General features: G+C 34.9%; 1 protein-coding gene across 2 annotated transcripts; it reads left to right on the top strand.

The window, feature by feature from the left end:
* The first annotated feature begins 14,554 nt into the window (after positions 1-14,554).
* Positions 14,555-17,705, top strand: LOC110693812 (WUSCHEL-related homeobox 4-like). 2 transcript variants are annotated; one of them, XM_021870960.1, is made up of 3 exons: positions 14,555-15,274; positions 16,008-16,310; positions 17,191-17,705. In XM_021870960.1, the coding sequence occupies exons 1-3, from the start codon at positions 15,029-15,031 to the stop codon at positions 17,341-17,343; spliced, it is 702 nt and encodes a 233-aa protein (XP_021726652.1). In that variant the 5' UTR covers positions 14,555-15,028; the 3' UTR covers positions 17,344-17,705. The 2 variants fall into 2 exon arrangements, with proteins under 2 accessions (XP_021726652.1, XP_021726651.1); XM_021870959.1 differs by having other exon boundaries at positions 17,188-17,705.
* Positions 17,706-20,316: the final 2,611 nt, after the last annotated feature.

Raw genomic sequence — 20,316 nt, 5'->3', positions numbered from 1 at the left:
TTGCATAATGAACGTTGCTTAGGTCAAGGAGCTAAGCACGATATGCTTTGTATGATTAAAAATCATTGATATATAAATGTTTCTTAGCACATTATGCGAAACAATGAACATTGCTCAGGTCAGGAACCTAAGAAAGTATACAATGTTTCTTCTATTGAATGTTGTCTTGAAGCATGCACAGTGTTGAAACAAGATTTCATGATAAAGGACTCTTAAAGGGAAGGATGATTGATATGGATATGGATGTGTGAGTGAAGTGTGTGAATGTGATACTAAGGCTGGCTACAAGGGTTATGGCGATGGAAAGAGATGTGAGAAGAGTCAAAGATGATGACTCTTCAGGCTGGGTAAGCTAATGTGATTTGGGTTCAAGCCCCCAAGTCTAGCTCTAAATGGGTAGGGATAAGCATTGGATATTCTTTGACTCGATCATGCATGGATATGAATGTGAATGTGGCCGCACCTCGATGTGAGGTTGCCTACGTATCCGTTAGGAATCAGGCCGAACGTAGCTCTAACCGAACTTTTCACAAGTGTATGTACACCTCAAAGAGGTCTTTCAAGGGTTGTAATGTGGCTAAGTTGATGGTTTAAGGAAGAAAGGGATAAAAGGCTCAAGACCCGAGAGAATCCCCAAGATGTGTAATTTTGAATTTGAAAATTTTGAATTTTGCAAGTTTATTTTCAATATATATGTTTTTCTTCTTTTCTTTTTTCTTCATTCTTGTGAATCAATGTAGGCAATCTCAGATCATGCGGTCCATCACTCACTTGGCATTCATGTTTCTCAGGCACGGTACCAAGCACTCGATGAGAGACTTAATTTGAGACGTGTTCATATCAAAGACATTGGAACACTTGCCTTTAGACATTGTTTTATTTTTGCTTTGCTACTTTTTTTTTTACTTGCTTTATGAATGTTATACAATTACACATCTTCCAATCCCAGGGTTAAGTGACTGTGGGTTGAAGAAATGAAGGTCAAACGTTAGACGAGGCTCAAAGTGGTTGATGAAAAAAATGGATATGTAATTGAATGGTTAATGGGGAATGAATGGGTTGCAAAGGTGCCTCAAATCATTGGTGTACCTTGTGTTTAGTTCGGCAATTGATTTTTTTTTTAATTTTGCAAATGAAGTCGATGATCGATTGCAAAGGAAAGGAATGCTCATTGATGGAAAAGATAAGAAATATGACACATAGACAGTACACATGGATAACGGGAACCTATGCTAGACTTATTGGGGGAGAGGGTTGAAACAAAAGAATAAAAAAAAACATGAAATCTTGCATGAAGGATCTGTGTGCCTTGTATTCATTACTTCTTGCCGCCTGGAGGGACATGAAGTTTATTTGCATCCATCAAGTCTTGAATGACGTCCTTCAAATTCCAACATTGCTCCGTAGTGTGACCCCTTCCTTGATGGTACTTGCAATAGGCATTGGGATTCCATTTGGCGCTCCTTTCTTCAGGTTTTGGCTTTGGAAATGGCCCAATAGGTGTGATCAAACCTTGACTGTAAAGGCGATCAAAGGCCACATCATAACTCATTCCTAAAGGAGTGTAAATTCTTTTCTTCTTGGGCAATGGAGTATCAAGAGCTAACACTTCGTTGAGATCAACTTGGCTTATATTGTTGGTAGTATTTTCGTGCTTAGAAGACGAAGAAGAAGGATGGTCATTCTTCTTGTTTTTCCAAGTGTTATTATTGTTACTACCAGTAGTCTTTATTAGCTCATCCTCGATATTGATGCCGATGTCATATACAGCTTCGAAAATGTTCAGTGGAAGAAATTTGAGATGTTCCCTATATTTATGAGTAAGATTTTGAATAAAGAGGCGAACCATATCTCTTTCTTTGGGAGGATCTACCAAGAGTGAAGCTGTTTCCCTCCACCTGTTCAGGTAAGCGGTGAAGCCTTCATTCTCTTTCTGTTTGAGAATGGAGAGTTCACGTTCAGAAGTTTTAGTTTGAATGTTACACTTGTAACGATTTATGAAACTGTCGGTGACATCTTGCCAAGTCGCAGTACGCTTGCAATCTAGGGAATAGAACCATTGTTGGCAAGCATGTTCTAAGGAGAGAGGGAACACCGTAGGGAAGAGTGTTACGTCCAATCCCTTAAGAGCCATGGTTGCAGAGAACGCCTTCAAATGGAATATTGGATTGTCAGTAGGCTTGAACTTTGGAATATAAGCAGTGGAGAACTTTTCAGGGAGTCTGTCCTTCACATTCAAAGGAGTGGGAGGCCGTTCCACATAAGTGAAATCCTTAGAAATCTTACTCATTTGTTCCTTCAGTTTGTCAAGGGTGGAAACAGTGACCTAGTTTTGTTCCATGGTAGTGACCCTAGTGGTAAGGGTTTGCATCATGGAAGACAGTGCCTCAATGGATTTGTTGATGTTCTCAATGTCCTCTTTAGTGGCCATTGAAAGGTGATGAGTAACGGAGATGACAAAGTTCTCTTTGAACGCCTATTAGATCTGAGAGATTGTTGCGGTAATGGCTCGAACCGTATTGATCTATCTCTGTTCCTTGAACAAGTACTGTGAAATAAAACAATTCACTTAATTGTTTGACTCATTGCTCAAGATAGGAAAGGAAGGAAAAAATAGACATTTGAAAACAGGTGAGAAAACTCCACTCATTTTTTTTATTATGACGAAAAAAGCGTGCATGAACCTAATATACGATCATAAACGACCTGGTGCACGACTCGAGTCGGAACATAAAGAAAGTGTGTGGACTATACTTGACTCGTGAGTGATCAAGTGATGTTATAAGACTCGTGGTATGATCGTATGGCTAGACATGTGAACAATAACCAAAATGACTGACGCGAGGACCAAATTAACACGGAAGACTAAACTGACGTTTTTTTTTTAAAAGGGGTGACGTGGCACGGGACACTTCTCCCGTCAGACGGGATAAATTCTCCGTGTCACAGACAAATTTTTTTTTTTTTTTTAAAAAAAAAAATAATTTTGAAACGTTGCTTGTTTATTTTTAAAAGGGAGGATACCATCCAACTTTAAAAAAAAGACATAAAAACAAGACTTTCCCTAAAATACGGTCAAAAAAGTGGTGCACGACTTAAAGCAAAAAGTGTGTAAACACGACATGTGAGTGATTAAGTGAGGTTATAGACACGTGTTTTGACCGTATAACTAAACACGACTCAATACTGGACACAAAAATCGAGAAAAAAGACTGACGGGACGCTTTCTGGGCACCGTGTCATGGTGCAGACTGACGTGACACGGTTAAGGCTACCGTCTGACGGTAGCCTTTACCGTGTCACGGCACTGTTCCCCGTGACAAGGCAGAAAATGCCGTGACACGGTGCGCAGTTCCAGGTCAGTTTTTGTGAATTTTTTTTCACATTTTAATCGATTTTAAATCCGTACTAATTACTATGTGAGAATAAAAACCCTCGTTCATGGGTCAAACAAAAAGAGGAAACACATTAGGGTTAGCACCGAACAAACACATAGCATTTAGGCACGATGATGTAAAAAAGTTCGCAACCTAAAGTCAAGATCTATGTTCAACTATTGGTCAAGCATTGGGTGTCAAAAGGGTACCATGGTTAAGAGTTTGGACGCGTTAGCAAGGCAGCCTCCCTTGAGGGTGTATGCCAACGGGCGGCTCCGCGAGTTCGTGATGAAATCGAACTCGACTCCATGGTTTGGGTGGATTTAATAACTCGGATGAACCCTTATTGCCATGAGCGTTTTCGGGTTAATAGAGCTTAAATCTCCCGGGCTAAGACGCATGTAGAACACATACAATTTTTCAGAAAAATCGAAGGAAGTCGACTGGGAGAAAAGAAAATAGGTCACCGGACTGATTTTAGGACTGCCGTGACACAGCGGAAATTCCCGTATCACGGTGCAGTGTACCGTCACACGGTACACTGTACCGTGACACGGCAAACTCTGCCATGACACGGCGGTCAGAAAATCTGACTGGTGCCTTGTTTGCTTTTGCGCGCAACCAAGTTATCCAATTTTTCCTACGGGACAGACCTGAATGCGACGTTAAAACGTCTATGCCGATGCGAAAATGCCAAATTAATCACAGGAATATTTTTTCAAGAATCTTTCAAGTCTCATCCACTCATCTTAATTAAATACCGATCACTCAAATCAATAAATAATTAAGAATCCTCCCCAGTGGAGTCGCCAAATTGTAGGCGTCGTTTGAAGTGCGCCTACGTTAAAAGCATGTTGTGAATATGCTTGGCACTCATAGGAAGTGGGAATTGACATTACAATTAGGGACAAATAAAGTAGGGAGCCGCCAACAAGTTTTTAAGGAACTTGTAAACCGTTCACGGATCATAAAAAGGCAACCACGATAAGGGACAACGATAGGCAACAACGATTGACCCGTGAAGGTTACACCCCATTCATAATCCATGAGATTATTAACTCCATATGTTCGGAACCACGAAAGGAGGATCGGGAATAATGGTACGAAGTGAGTCATGGAGTCACATTCGCCCGTATTGGCCTCTACTCGATTCTTGTATTGAAAAGCATTCCTATGATCTCAAAGGCATACAAACAATAATTCAATTCGCTCCAAACTATTATTTAACTAAATTGGTTTAAGATTAATGCACATGTAATTCTAAAAATTTGGTGATCACTTCAATTAATAATAAGATTAAAAGGATCCTAAACCGGTTGTCCAAATTATCTTATTAGTCATGATTTTCAATTACATATTCCCTTTAAACATGCAATATGGTGATCAAAATAAATAATAGAATCAATATAAATATAAAAACCAATTTAATCATAATTCCAACAACATAAAAATCATTAGAAAAATAACAATAATAAAAAGGGCATGATCCTTACTTTGAATCTGTTTGTTTGCAACTACAAAATAATAAACGAGTTAGTAACTTCAAGGAAATAATAAAAACAATAATAAAATTAAATTAAATTAAATAAGGTTGATTTTGGGGGCCAAACCCTCAAACGATTCTACCTTTCACGCCTTAGCTTAAGGACAGAACCTCGAGTAAAATATGGACTCCTTTGAGTGCTTGAATAAGGAATTTTGAAGTAACAAGGGTAGGCTAGGGTTTAGATTAATAGCATAGAAGAGAGAAAATAAGAATAATCGAATTCTGGTCGCCCCGTACATCAGAAGTGAGGGGGTATTTATAGGGAAATGTGCTGAGGGAGCACACAGAACCCTAAAATGATAAAAACCCTAAAAAAGTATCCCGTGACACGGTCAGACTGTACCGTTACACGGTTAGACTGTACCGTCAGACGGTATACATTCCCGTGACACGGTCAGTTTTGGAGTGACGCGGGAAATTTTCAGAAAACGGAACGGAAAACGCGTTAAGGGTTTACGCGGAAAGGACACGGAACTTCCCGTGTCACGGCAGACCTCCCGTGTCACGGGAAGTCCCACCGTCAGACGGGAATGGTTCCCATGACACGGTCAGGCTGTACCGTGACACGGTCAGTTCCAGTCCATTTTTCCGTCTAAATTCATTTTTAACCCTAATTTCTTTCGGCTTTTTAAGTGTCGATTGATAATTTCAGGCTTTTTTCTGACTTTTATTATTCTGGCTAAAATAAGAAAATAATAAAATAAAAAATAAATAAAATATTTGGACCAAAAATAAATAACAAAATAATAAAATAAAAACGTTTGAGCTTAAAATTAATTAACAAATTAAAACTATGCTTTTACCAAACACCAAGACTGATCCATAAACCTTTCAAAAATATGAATTTAATAAAATACGATTTTTTTAAGCACTCTCGGGATTAAATACTAAACCCGACCAATAGTGGCGGTGAAAGGTTATTTATCATTGAGTTTGGTTTTTGGGAGACATTTTTAGGTGTCTACAGAAGCCCCCACTTTGACTGAGTTTGTAGAAACGTTAGTTTCGAAAACAATAGTCAAAGTAGTCGATAGGGACGCAAAATGATTTAAAATGTTCTGCGATCCTAAATCACTCTGTATACGCCGATACCTGCAAAAAAATGTTAATTCCACAGATAAAAGAGTAAAGGGATAGAATACATATCTGACACCAGTGTGTCGGTGACAAACGAGTTTGGTATTTTCCTATGCTTGAAGGAATCTACCGAGTGACATTGGTTGAAATGCTTTCCATGCTTGAGGAAAGCCGACTGAAGAGTTTGGTACCTTTCTATGCCTGAAGAAAGCTACTGGATAATATTTTCCATGCCTGAGGAAAGTCGACGAACGAATTTGGTGTTATTCTATGCTTGAAGAATTCCACCGATAATGCCTTCCATACTTGAGGAAAGCCGACAAAGGAATTTTGTGGTTTTCTATACTTGAAGAAAAATCCACTAATGATGCTTTCCATGCCTGAGGAAAGCCGACTTGGCGGTTTTCTATACTTGAAGAAAAATCCACCGATAACGCTTTCCAAACCTGAGGAAAGCCGATTTGGCGGTTTTCTATACTTGAAGAAAAATCCACCGATTACGCTTTCTAAGCCTGAGGAAAGTTGAAAGATGATGAGATTGCAAGTCTCTGCGTATCGAGAACCTTGCATCATGAAATGATGAAGGTCCGCTTGTCCCCGGACGTGGGCTGTAGATGGTCCGCTTGTCCCCGGACGTGGGCTGCAGTTGGTCCGCTTGTCCCCGGACGTGGGCTGTAGATGGTCCGCTTGTCCCCAGACGTGGGCTGTAGATAAGACCTGCAAAAATAAATTTGCCAATGGACTTGTATACACTGTGATTGACTTGACTACTAACTTGACCAAGTTTGACTTGATGTGACATGACATGTGTATGACTTGTGAGTGTGTGTGTATATATGTGTGTGTGCAGACACAAGCAAACGAAGATGCAAAAATTTTCCGTCAATTTTTGTCATGAGTGGAGGGTACCGACTTTCTCCCGAAAAAGAAAGATGTGAAAACTGAACTTTTATTTTCGAACTTCCTTCGATGAAAACTTAGAAAACGTTTTTGAACTTCCCCAAAATAAAATAATGAAAAAGGAAAGACGTTTTGAAATTCCTCCTTGAGCAAGACGAAATAAATCGTATGGATTGAATTGCTTGTCCTGAAAATAATGTATGCATGATGCATGTTCTTAGGCCAGGAGGCTAAGGACAATTACATCATGTGACACGATAGATGAATGAACTTAAGTCATGGAGCTAAGCATCATATATGGTGTAAAGAAGCGATTTTGAACGTCACTTAGGTCTGGAAGCTAAGCATCAAGAGGCACGATTTTATACACTTTTATTTATTTATTTAGTTTTTGCTTATTTTTTGCTATTTTATCTTTTGAAGTCACTCAAGCTTTTTTTTTTTTTAAAAAAACATGCATAAGTTACACACCATCCCATCCCAAGTTTAGTTAGATGTAGGTTGAAAAATGAAAGGTCTATCGTTAGACGAGGCTCAAAGTGGTTTATGAAGAAAGGATTGTAAATTAGAAGGGTGAAAGGTAATATGAGGTGGCTACAAGGGGTGCCTCAATTCATTGGTATACCTTGTGATTAGTTTGACATGGATTTTTTTTTTAATGCAATGTAATGAAATGATCATATGCAAGAAAATAAATGCTCATTTTATTAAAGGAAAAGAAATAATGATCCTACAAAATTAATCTAAGGGAAAAGAAAGAATCTATGCTAGAATTATTGGGGGAAATGGTAAATAAAAAAAATAGAAAAAAGAGGTCATGAAATCTCGTCGTTGAAGCTCGCCTATGTCTTGTGTCGTTTGCTTCATCATCACCTAGTCTTCTCATTAGCTAGAGGCAATGGGATCTTATTTGCTTCTATGAGATCTTGAATGAGATTTTGAAACCTGTAGCATTCATCAGTAGTATGACCGCGTCCTCGGTGGTACTTGCAATAAGAGTTGGGATTCCATCTCGAAGATCGATTTTCTGGCGTTGGATCCTCAGTAGGGCCAATAGGTTTGATTAACCCTCGGTCATAGAGACGATCGAAAGCAACATCGTAGGTCATTCCAATGGGTGTGAACTCTCTCCTGGGTTTCCTTTTAGATCCTTGATTGTCCATGGCTAAGACACCATTATGGTCAAAGGTACTAACATTATTACTAGAGTGGGCGTTTTCGGAAGAAGAAGGATTGTCGTTCTTCTTTCCTTTCCAGCCACCGCGGTTACTATTGTAAGTAGCTTTTTGTTTTGCGAGGTCATCTTTGATTTCAATTCCGATGTCATAAACGGCCTTGAAAGTATTCAGATTGTGTTGATATTTTAAATGCTTTGAATACTTCTCTTGGAGATTCTTGATAAACATCCTCACATATTCTTTTTCGGTGGGCACCTCAATCATCTTAGAAGAAGTAAAGCCTTCATTCTCTTTTTGTCTTAGCATCTCAAGTTGTCAATAATCGATTTCAACTTGAATATTTCACTAGTATCTATCAATGAAAGCGTTTACTATGGATTCCCAGGTAGAGGTTTTCTCTTTGTCAAGGAAGAGGAACCATTGTTGGCAAACGGTTTCAAGAGATAGAGAAAATATAGAGGGAAACACTTTCCTATCAATACCCTTAACACTCATTATAGTTTCAAAAGCTCTTAGATGAAAATAAGGGTTATCAGTTGCCTTGAATTTCGGGATGTCGTTGGCATTGAACTTATGCGGAAGAAGTTCTTTATCCACCAAGACCCCTGGTGAACTAATGCCATGAAAATTATAGTCACTAGATAGCTTGCTCAAGCTTTCTTGCATGAGGTTCATTTGTTGTTGCTCCACAAGGTCATCAATTTTGAGGGTTAAAGCCTTTAACACCTCAGTCACGTCAGTCAATTGACTCCTAAGTTCATTAACTTCCCCTTGAGTCGCCATTATCTTTTTAGCCTTCCTCTTTTGACGAATCGGTTTAACAAAAAGTAAGACTTGAATAAAGAGGTTATCCTTGATTAATCGCCCTTCTCTCCTCGACCAAGTAATGTGGAAAAGGAATTTGGGGATATTCATTGTTAATTGTTTGACTCAAACTTTATTCAACATGTAATGGATAGAAGAAGGTAGAAAAATGAGGGTGGTGATATGGAGAAAGCATGTAGATAGAGAGATGTGGAAAATTAGGAATAGAATGTACCCCTAACTCAAATGACAGAAAAAACCGACTCATGCATGAACCTAAGACATGGTCATGGTGATATATACCCAAAGTGTGTGCTAAGACTAGTGAGTGTAGGTGACATGTTAGGACTCGTGTCATGAACATGTGGCTAGACTATGTGACTAGACTTAATTAATGAATTAACAAGGTATAATTAACATAATTGATTAGCAAACTGTTTAATCAGACACAAAATGATGACTCGAGCAATAAACCGAACTGTCGCCAAAACGACAGGACTGGCGCCGCACTATATAGTGTAGCGCCGGACGACGGAGCTGTCGCCAGGCGCTACACTCCACACAGTGGCGCTGTAGTCCAAATCACAGCGCTAGCGCTGGAACGTTGATCTGGAACTGCTTTCGGTATTATTACTCTACAGGGTATGCCTAAAGTCGTACTAAGTCAACTCTGATTTGATTATTAGACTCTAATTACCAAAATTAATCAATTAATTAGTTAATTAAGAAAAGTCTTTTTAGCCATTAAGCAGTTTATTTTGTCTTAACGCAAGTCAAACAAACGGTTAGGAAAATTCACATAGAGTATGCACAACAAATAATGCACAATTAGTCAAGTACGCACAATATGATGCAATGAGTTTGCAACCTAACCATGGCTCTAGTTCTCTAAAGTTCGGGATATGGGTTAGTCAATAGAGGGTCCATGGTTAATTGTCCGGATGCACCGCGCGGACGCCTAACCGTGAAGGGTTGGCGTGAGTGGATGGAACACCGCGAGTTTTAGAAAAACTCGCTTCCATGGTTTGGTGAATTTAACATTCTCGGATGTACCCTTTGTTGCTCAGAGCGTTCAATCAGGTAGATGGAGCATGAATTCCTAGGGGGTTATGCCCATATGTAGAACACATATGCGTTTCAGAAAAGTGAGAAAAACTCAATCAGGAAGTAGAATCGAGCAAACAATGCTAAAAACCGGTCGAAATTAGAACGCATATTTCTGGCTCGGTATTGGAAGAATTTGGCGCCAGCTTTTGGCTTTAGCGCCTGGCGACAGAGCTTTCGTCTGGCGCTAAACTCAAAGTATTGGCGCTAACTTCTATTCGCTGACGCTAATTCCTACATGCCTCAGTAGCTTTCTGTGCTCGATAAAATTTTGGAGTTTCGCACAGTGTTATTTCGGTCCTAGTTGTGAAAGATATTCCTCAAATTTCCTACGTGTAAAAATCCTATGTTTTAACTCATTACGGATGGTCTTTCTAATGAGATCTTTTTTATGCATATGACAATAATGTTAATCAATATTACGCACATGAAATACTTAAAACTTTTTGAGTCTCATCCACTCATTCTAAATCATTACCAAAATAAATTTCATGAATTAAAATAAAAATTCTCCCCAGTAGAATCGCCAAAAACTGTAGGGAATATTTCAAGCATTACCCCTACCTTGAACCCCACTGTGATCGTACACTAAAGCACGGTGGCGTCCAAAGGGAAAGAAGATAGAGCAAAAGCGTCGCCAACAAGTTTTTTAGGAACTTGTAAACCGTTCACGAGGTGAAGGTTACACCCCTTAACGATCCAAGAGATTGTCAACTCCAATAGGTCTTGAACCTTGACAGGTAGTTTGGGGATGAAGGTACAAATCCAACCTAAAAGAGATTGAACCTGCCCTAATAATAGGCCTCTACTTTATTCTGATCGTATTCATGTGCGCTTTCTGACTAACATGCAACCAATAGGATTAACCCTAAACCTGTTTATCTATGTTGGTTGAATATAAATGCACAAATAAATCTATTATTGACGATCACTTGAATTATAATCAAATTAACCCTAAACAAGATTATTAATTATCTTATTAAGCGTGATTACAAATACTAATTCCCTTTAAACATGCATAAAAGGTGTGATCAAGTAATAACAATAAATAAGCATCAAGCAACATAATAATAATCATAAATTCTAATAATAATCATGATTAAAATAATCATGTTAAAACATAATATTAATAGCAAGATACTAGACATGATACTAACAAGATTAATAATAAACCCTAGCATGTCACTAAGCAATAAAGATCAAATATATAACCCTAACATGATACTAACATGAATATTAGGAAAGAAAATAGGAAGCATCATATCAATCATACTTGACATTAGAAATTTTTAGTTATTACCCTAAACATGATACTATGAAGCAATAAAACATCCTAACATGATACTAGAAATCAAAATAGCAACCTAAGCATGATTTCTATATCATAATATCAATTAAACAATTAAAGCACTTACTTGGATGCCTCTTACCTCTTTCTAACAACAAAATACACACATTAGTAAATTCAAGGAAAATAATAATCAAAACAATTAAATTAAATAATAATTGAAAGAGAGATTTGGGATCAAACCCTAAGAAATTAAAACCTTTCACGTCTAGGGCGAAGGCAACTTCGAATATGGCTAGGTGTGTCTAGTGCTAATGTATGAGGAATTTTGTTTGTAAAAGCTAGGCTTAGAAAGAGAGAGAGAGAGAGAGAGAGAGAGAGAGAGAGAGAGAGAGAGAGAGAGAGAGAGAGAGAGAGAGAGAGAGAGAGAATAATCAAGAGATTCTTGATGAGAGTTGGTGATTGAAAAAGGGGAGATATGACCTCTATTTATATAGGAAAAAGTGAGTCGAAGAAAAAGAAAATAATCCGAATTCGAATCGAAATAGAACTCGATAGACAACATTTTTTGCGGATTTTGTTTTTATCATATCTTTTCATCCAGAAGTCTAAATAAGGCATATGATATGTAGTTGAAAAGCTCTTGAAGTCTACTTTGCAACCCAATTATTATCAGATTAAAATATTTTGTAGATAAAAAGATATGGCCGAAATAGTAGAAGGGTGTTAGTTTTGGATATAGTTTCATATTCCATTCATATCTTTTTTGTTATAACTCGGATTTAATATTATAATATATCATTGGAAAAATAATTTCAAAATCTATCCAACCATATAAAATTTGGATAAAGATTATGAGGCACGAAATAAAATCTGACTGTCTTTGAACATCTTTAAATTCGAATACAATTAGGATTTAAGAAAAAGGAAAGTTTTAAAAAAAGGAAAGTTTTTATTTAACTCAAATTCTTTAATCTTATCTTTTCAAAAAGGATAATTAAGATCTTTTAAAAACTTATACAAGCTTCTAATTAATCCTAATTAGTTTAGGAATAGGATTAAACCTTTTGACTCTCTACATGATCATTGTGCCGTAGGTAAAATCCGGTTTGGGCCCAGTTTAGTATTTTGGCTATAACTTACTCATTATTCATCGGAATTGGGCTTATAATATATCGTTGAAAAGGTCTTTTTAAACCCTATCAAACCACACCATTATTTGACCCATATCATGGACCAAACTAAACTGGAATGCACGTTTTTCAAAAATAAGGTAAGAAAGAAATATTTTCAAAAACAGAAAGAAGAGATATTTTAATAAAAACATCCTCATCACTAGATCTTTCACACTTTTGATTTGTTCGATAATCAAATGACGTGAAAGGTATCCATCTCTGGGTTTGGTTATATATATATATATATATATATATATATATATATATATATATATATATATATATATATATATATATATATATATATATATATATATATATATATATATATAAATGAATTCTTGTTTTTAATATTATTTATATCTTATTATAATATTTAATAATAATATTATTATTAGTAATTATAATAATAATATTATTAATTATTTTATTTAATATTATTGCTGGAATTACAGGTTATTATTATGGCTGAAAACAGGGTGTTTTTTTTAAATATTATTGCACGAAAAATGGAAAAAAAAATATTGAGTGAAAAGGCACCGGTTAACCGGTGCCAAAACTAGCTGCCACCAAAAAAAATTTACGCGGGAGGCTATTTTAGGCACCGGTTAACTGGTGGCCAAAATAATTAAAGGGACCGGTTAACCGGTGCCAAAACTGGTTTAGGGCACCGGTTTTGAACCGGTGCTAAAAATGGGGGTAATTGGCACCCCCACATAGAAAGCGGTTCAAACCGGTGCCTTAGACCGGGTTTTAACCGATGCCAATTGCTCTTTTTCTACTAGTGACAGAAAATAATAATAATAATAATAATAATAATAATAATAATAATAATAATAATAATAATAATAATAATAATAATAATAATAATAATAATAATAATAATAGAGTTTAATATCTTAGAGGCTCCGATACCATGTCTGGAATTGATTTTTTTTACTTTGTATTTCTGTATGACAAGGTTTATATACAACCTAAAACATATTAGGGCTTAAACATAGGCCCAAAAGCTAAATACAATATTAAGGCTTAACAGAATAGATTAATTTTTAATACCACATATATTTATAGCAAACAAAAATATAAAATATTATGGAATAAATTAATATATACTTTGCATAAATTAGCATGCATCTAAAAAAGGAACATGAGCAAGTTTCAAATCGTATTCGGTGAAAGAGGACCATACATGGACTAATTACAATTAAATCATATAAAGTATTAACACTTGTTTCTTAAAAAAAAATAAAAAAAAAAAAAAAAAAAAAAAAAAAAAAAATTTAACACTTGTTCCTAACTGTACTGATTAGTGTAGCCAAATCTAGTATTTCAAACGCAAGATTTTGACACATAAATATGACTAAATTAGTAGTTATCTCTAATTAATAGTAGCGGGTACTAAAGTCAATTTATAATACTATACAAAAGAAAAGTGTGATTGTGGATTTACACTATTTGGGAACTTGGGACTACAGTTCCCAAAGAAGAGGAATGTTGATCATATTGCCTTTCAGGTGGATTTGGTTTTGTTTTTTCAACAATTTCTACCACTAAAAGACGGCCTTCACTACTTTATTTCTTATTTTATAAAAACCCAAATTCATATATCAATCCGTATCTTAAAAAGCTAAAAATGCTCCATTTTCGTGTTTTAGGATTGGTGGAGGTATCTTTTCATTTTTCCCTTGCCTCATTCATTCCCTCTTAAACGTTACTTTTCCTTATGTGTTTATCATCCGATGATCTAAAATCTAATAGTATACTCCAATACATCATAATTCTAGTTGATTTGCACCTAACTGCAGAACGCCAATTATTATTGATGCGCTTAAAACTTTACTCGTTGTTACTTTATTCATTTGTTCAATTTAATTAACTTTTACACAATTCAAATGGAATTCTTTTACAATTCTATATGAGTCATACCAAAAAAATTAATAAATAAATAAATAAATAAAAAATGAATATAATTATGAGAGACATTTTACTTATGTCCCACATATTATCATTCAAAGATATTAATAATTGAAGTATATATATCTAGCTAGACATAATAATAAAGTTTAAATTGCTAAGCCCTACTGATATGAGAGCCAAACAAAGGCCACCGAAAAGCAAATACACAATGTAATGATGAAAGCAAGAAAAACACGTCCCCTCCTCCTTTGATTAGACTCCTCAACAACACACGCATACATTTTACCCACACGCTCATTACCCATCTAATTACCATCATTCTCATTCATTCATTCACTCACTTTTTTTTTTCTTTTTCCAACTTTTATTCAATTCTTTTTGGTATTAGAAATCATAAGTCAACCTCACCTCATCATTTGGTCTTGGTTCTTCCAAACACCACCTCATTTCCCACTTTCTTTTCTCACCTTTACTATTATCATCAATCTTCTTTCATTCTCTACTTGTCCTTCATTCTTTTCTACTTATATCTTTCTCTTTATATTTCTACCATTATTATTATTATTCATTATCATCATCATTATTAACATTATATCTCTATATAATTAGAGACTAACTACGTTGGCGCTCTCCATCGTTCATTCATTCTATTTTTCGACGTCATGGGTAGTAGTAGCATGAAGGTGCACCCGTTTGCACGTGGCTTTTGGGATAATCATCAATCTCATGACTCCCAAGCTGCCCTTTCTCTCGGGTGCAAACGGTTTCGGCCTCTTGCTCCTAAGGTTGCCACCAACAATGTTGTTAATCACCCTAGTTTTGATCTCAAGAGCTTCATAAAACCCGAGAGCGGTCCAAGAAAGGTTGTTTCCCCTTCTGATCATAAGAAAGATTCAGGCACTCAACAGGTAATTCATAATCCGAGTTTAATTACTACTGCCTTGATCATTGTTACTTTTTTTTAAAAAAAAAGAACATTGCTTCTTTGTAAAGGAACTTAGTTTAGCAAAGTGTATAGTAATAAGAATGAGAGGACAACCATATATATTAGGCAATTATATGTTCTAGCTCAGCTTGAACATTATGTATGCTAATATTTACTTGTTTGGTTAGACTTGGTACATAAAGTTCGGGGCTGCTGAAGTATTATATAATGTCATACGTACTTACTCTGTTCTCTTTTATTTGCAACAATTTTATTTTTATGTTTACTAATGAGTACCTTCACTAATCAATATTTGTAAGTACATTAAAAAAGAATATATAAACAATAATTATAATTTGAAATATAATACGTAGTATATCATTGTGATGTAAAAATGATGCAACTAAAGGAGAATAGGTGAGGAAATATGGATGCTAATGTAATCAATGTTATTTGAACAAGATTGAACTGATATTAACTTATTTGAATTTATTGAAACTTATTTTTTTTATAATTTGTACATGAATACCCTCATGAGAACATATTTTTCTTGAAGTGATCTTATTTGAACTTACTGATCATATTAGACCCCAAATAAGTGAAAATAAGGTAAACAAAACAGACTCTTAGTTAAACATATACTTACACATAGCTACTGTGTGCTACATGCTGTATATATTTATGCTAATCACATGAAGATCGATCTTATTTGGTAGGTGGAATCGCATCCGGGTGGAACGAGATGGAACCCTACGCAAGAGCAGATAGGGATCTTAGAGATGTTGTACAGAGGAGGAATGCGGACGCCGAATGCGCAACAAATAGAGCAGATAACGGAGCAGCTAAGCAAGTACGGCAAGATCGAAGGAAAGAATGTATTTTACTGGTTTCAAAATCATAAAGCTCGCGAAAGACAAAAGCAAAAACGCAGTATCCTTGGCCTTAGTCACAACCCCAGGACACCTAATGCTGCTCCTACTCAAATTGACACTTCCATTTCATTAACTCTAGACACAAGGGTATGCATATATACGTATAATTATGTATACCAGTTATTACGCATTACATTTTGTCAATTTGTCATATATATTATTAAAGGTGTGTTTTATTCACCTGATTTTCACTATCTTAACTTAAGTGAATTTAGCTAAACTTATTTTTTCTAAATTGAACTTATGCGATGTGATATCTAAATTTATTTTAAATGAACTTTTCTAATATTATTAAACCTAAAATAAATTGTGATTGGAAAACTAATTATTTTTCATGATGGTATTAAAAGATACATCACTAGTTACTTTAGTCAAAGGTTTAATTTTATTGAGAATCATGTCACATTTTTAATCATGATGGAATTGGTACATTATAAAACTTTTTTTTTTGTATAGAGAGTGTACATAATATATATATATATATATATATATATATATATATATATATATATATATAAATGATTTTTACTTCACTTTAAAAAACTAATATTAAGTAAATTAGTTTTCTTAAAAAAGAATTACAATAGAAAATCAGTAAAAATAATTTCAGTTCAGCAAAAATAATTTAAGTACAGTAAAATTAATTTAAATTCAGTAAAAATAATTTAATTTTAGTAAATATAATTTTGTTTCAATAAAAATAATTTCAATTCATCAAAAATAATGTGAAGTGAATGAGACCTAAGTCTTTTTTTTTTTCTTATACATAGTAGTTGTCTGTAACCAAAGTGGGGTTCACATTATTTCTTCTAGATTTCATTATAAATGCAAATGACTAGGTTACTTTTCAAGTATAATATGACAATAATAGTTAAATATTTTAACCTACTAATGTAATTAAAAAGTTACGTTGTTTACCAATACGTCTTACTTAAAATATTAATTATTCTTGTTATGCTCATAGCAGGCAGACATAGAAGAGCAACAGATAAGTCCATACAAGAGGAAGTATAGGAGCTGGCTTACATTCGAATGCTCCGACACGAACCCGAAGAAGGATCATATGAATGAGGAAGACAAAACCCTTGAGCTATTCCCATTGCACCCAGAAAACCGATGAATAATGAAGGAGGATTTATCATATGTAACTTGCATTATAATTGTGTAGTAATTTCTTAACTAGTACTCCCTCGGTCCCTTTTTTGTTTACTCCATGGACCAATTATTTGTGAGAGCTTTACGAGTTATATGGGGCAAAAATTAAGGGACAGATGGAGTACTATTATTGTAGCTAGTATTAGTATTATTCATCTTAATTATGTTTATGATGATGATGGAGATGCGCTTTTCTTTCTTCTTTTCCCTTTTTTCTCATATAGGAAAAGAAGAAAGACAAAATGATCTATCTTTGTAGTAACAGTTAGGTATGTTATTATGCTCCTTCTTATTAATGCCAGATTTTCTGACTTTTTAACGCTCAAAGTGCATTGCAACTATCTTTTTCTTTTATCAAATATTTATTTTTAATTGTAAGTGGTGGGGTGATCCTTTTGACCATAAGAATTAAGTTGATGAATAATTTTTTTTTCAGATTTATTGCTTTCAGCTAAAGGACACTGAAGTCTATGTACAAATATATTTTTACTCTTCTTCAATTTATCTATACTAGTATTATTATGATATATAATTAGTTCTTTAAGTTACTTTATTGAAAAACTCTTCAAAAATTACAAATCTACAATGAAAATGATGAAAGATCTGTTTTAAATTTAAAATCAAATGCACACCCTCCTTTTTTTAATATTTTTTTTATTGAGATCATATATATATTTCCAATATCATTGGAAAAAAAAATATATCCATTAAACTTTGTAAAATATAATAATAATAATATAAAAATTTGTCAAACATCTCTATTTTGCCTTGTAAAATTCATTTCAAATAATTAGTAAGGAGTTTTATATTGGCTATGAGTATTTAATTGTGATTAGTGAGTGATATAAAGTCGAGAAATTATCCAAGTAAAATATTGCTAATAAGTTTTAATTAGCTAGCTTATTAAGTTAAATTATTGCATTATTAAAAGGTCGAAAGTAGAGTAAATGAAATAACACTATAATGACCATACTTTTTATTTTATTTTATTTTATTTTATTTTATATTTTTTATAGAAAGTAAGATAAAAACTTTACAATGTCCTCGTCATGAGGGGTATATAATGATAGTATGTATATTTTTACAGTTGTTTGATTGTTAAATTAATTTTGTATACTATAGTCTGATGAATACAAGTCCTCTAATCAAGCCTAAACTAGTTTGATGAATACAAGTGCTCTAATCAAGCCTAAACTAAAATAATGATATTCCCCATAAGTGTTAATTACTACATCCGGATCGTATTATATGCAACTTTGGAATTTTTTATATCTCACAAATAATACCCCCAAAGTTGCATATAATATGATACGGAGGTAGTAAATAGGAAAATTTGTTAAAAAGGACCTTTTAAGTGCATTTCTTTGTTAAAAATGACCTTTTAAAGCTAAAGTTGTCTAGAGGTTACAAATTTTGGAAAAAATTTGTGACTTGGAACCACTCGCCGGAAAGTCGAATTTGACCCACCAAGTACGGCGTTTACCACCCTAGCCCAACCCCTCCCCCTTCCCCTTTCATGGCAGACCCCCCCCCATTAGCCCCCTCTCTCCCCCTCCACTGTCTAAGCGACACCCAAGCCGCCTCCCTTTCCTCAACCCCGATCCTTTTTCTCGCCTGATTACCCACCCCCTCCGTTTTCAACTTAATCTCCGGTAAGGGTTCGATCTTAATCTCAAAGATCTCAACTTTCCCCAAATTCGTCACAAATTAATCCAATTTCATACCCTAATTTCATTAAACTCGATCACTCAGAAATTTGATTTCATCTTCTCTCTTTGCTCCATTCTCTCATCCCGAAATTATAAGGTTTGGGTGGAGGAAATCGCTTGAACATATTTAAAGTAATCACAATGGAGGAAAGGGAGTGGAGGTGGGGAAAGGGGAGAAGTGGGTTGCGGCCGTGAAAGGGATGAGACTGGGGTTTCGGGATTAGTGTCGGCAACGGAGGATAAAAGGGGGTGGCTGGGGATGTCGACTTGTCGTGAATGGGGAGGGGGAAGAAGGAGGCGATGGGGTGGAGGAAAATGGTGGCCGCAAGTGCTGGTTAATGCCGGAGTTGTGCAGTCAACTTTGGCTTCCGGAAAGTGGTCCCAAGTCACAAAATTTTTCCAAAATTTGTACCCTCTAGACAACTTTAGCTTTAAAAGGTCCTTTTTAACAAAGAAATGCACTTAAAAGGTCCTTTTTAACAAAATTTCCTAGTAAATAACATTGAAATTTTTCACTACTAAAGCACCTTATTGCATAGGTGTTGCTTTAAAAACTTTTTAGGTAAGAGGAATATCACTTATTATATACTACGTCCTTCGTGTAACTAATTTTGAGTTTGATTGTTTTATGGTGGATTCATCAATCAATTGAGTTTGAAGCTTCAGATATTTTTATCAATCAATTTAATTAATACGGAGAAAGAGAAATAAATCAATCTCAAATATATATAGTAGGTTAATTTTCAATCAACTCATGTTTAATTACATTACGAGTTGTATAAAATTGGGTTGATTGTTACTATAACAGTACATGGTATATACAATTTGACAAATAAAAGGTCTATATTATGCTATATTGAAAGTTGGCAAGCATACATTAGGCTATAAATGGAGACAACTTACAGCCAAACATATCACGAATTAATCCACAAGTGGCTAATTTTTGATGTGGGACCATTAAAAGATTTACGTCAAGGAAGAAAACTAGAAAAGTAAAAACATGGTTGAATTTCAAAAATATTTGGCATTGCTTTTATCATTAACAAACTCGAAATTATGCCATGCACTATGGCAGATTGGACATTGTCATCACAATTCGCGCTAAAATCTACTAGTGTTCATGGACTAGGTGGTGCGTCATTTCAAAATTACAATAGTGTATTTATTCGGCCTGATTTAGGGATACATAAGTGCTTAATTGCTTCATAATGAGAAGGTATTGTGACAAT

The sequence above is a fragment of the Chenopodium quinoa genome, unplaced genomic scaffold (genome assembly GCF_001683475.1).
Source record: "Chenopodium quinoa cultivar QQ74 unplaced genomic scaffold, ASM168347v1, whole genome shotgun sequence".
Classification (NCBI taxonomy): Eukaryota; Viridiplantae; Streptophyta; class Magnoliopsida; order Caryophyllales; family Amaranthaceae; genus Chenopodium; species Chenopodium quinoa.
This window is presented reverse-complemented; position numbering and strand designations above follow the sequence as displayed.

Coding starts and splice junctions, on each gene's coding strand:
- LOC110693812 (XM_021870959.1), top strand. CDS start 15,029: ATGGGTAGTAGTAGCATGAAGGTGCACCCGTTTGCACGTGGCTTTTGG. Junction 15,275..16,007: donor AAGATTCAGGCACTCAACAG/GTAATTCATAAT, acceptor CTTATTTGGTAG/GTGGAATCGCATCCGGGTGG. Junction 16,311..17,187: donor CATTAACTCTAGACACAAGG/GTATGCATATAT, acceptor TTATGCTCATAG/CAGGCAGACATAGAAGAGCA.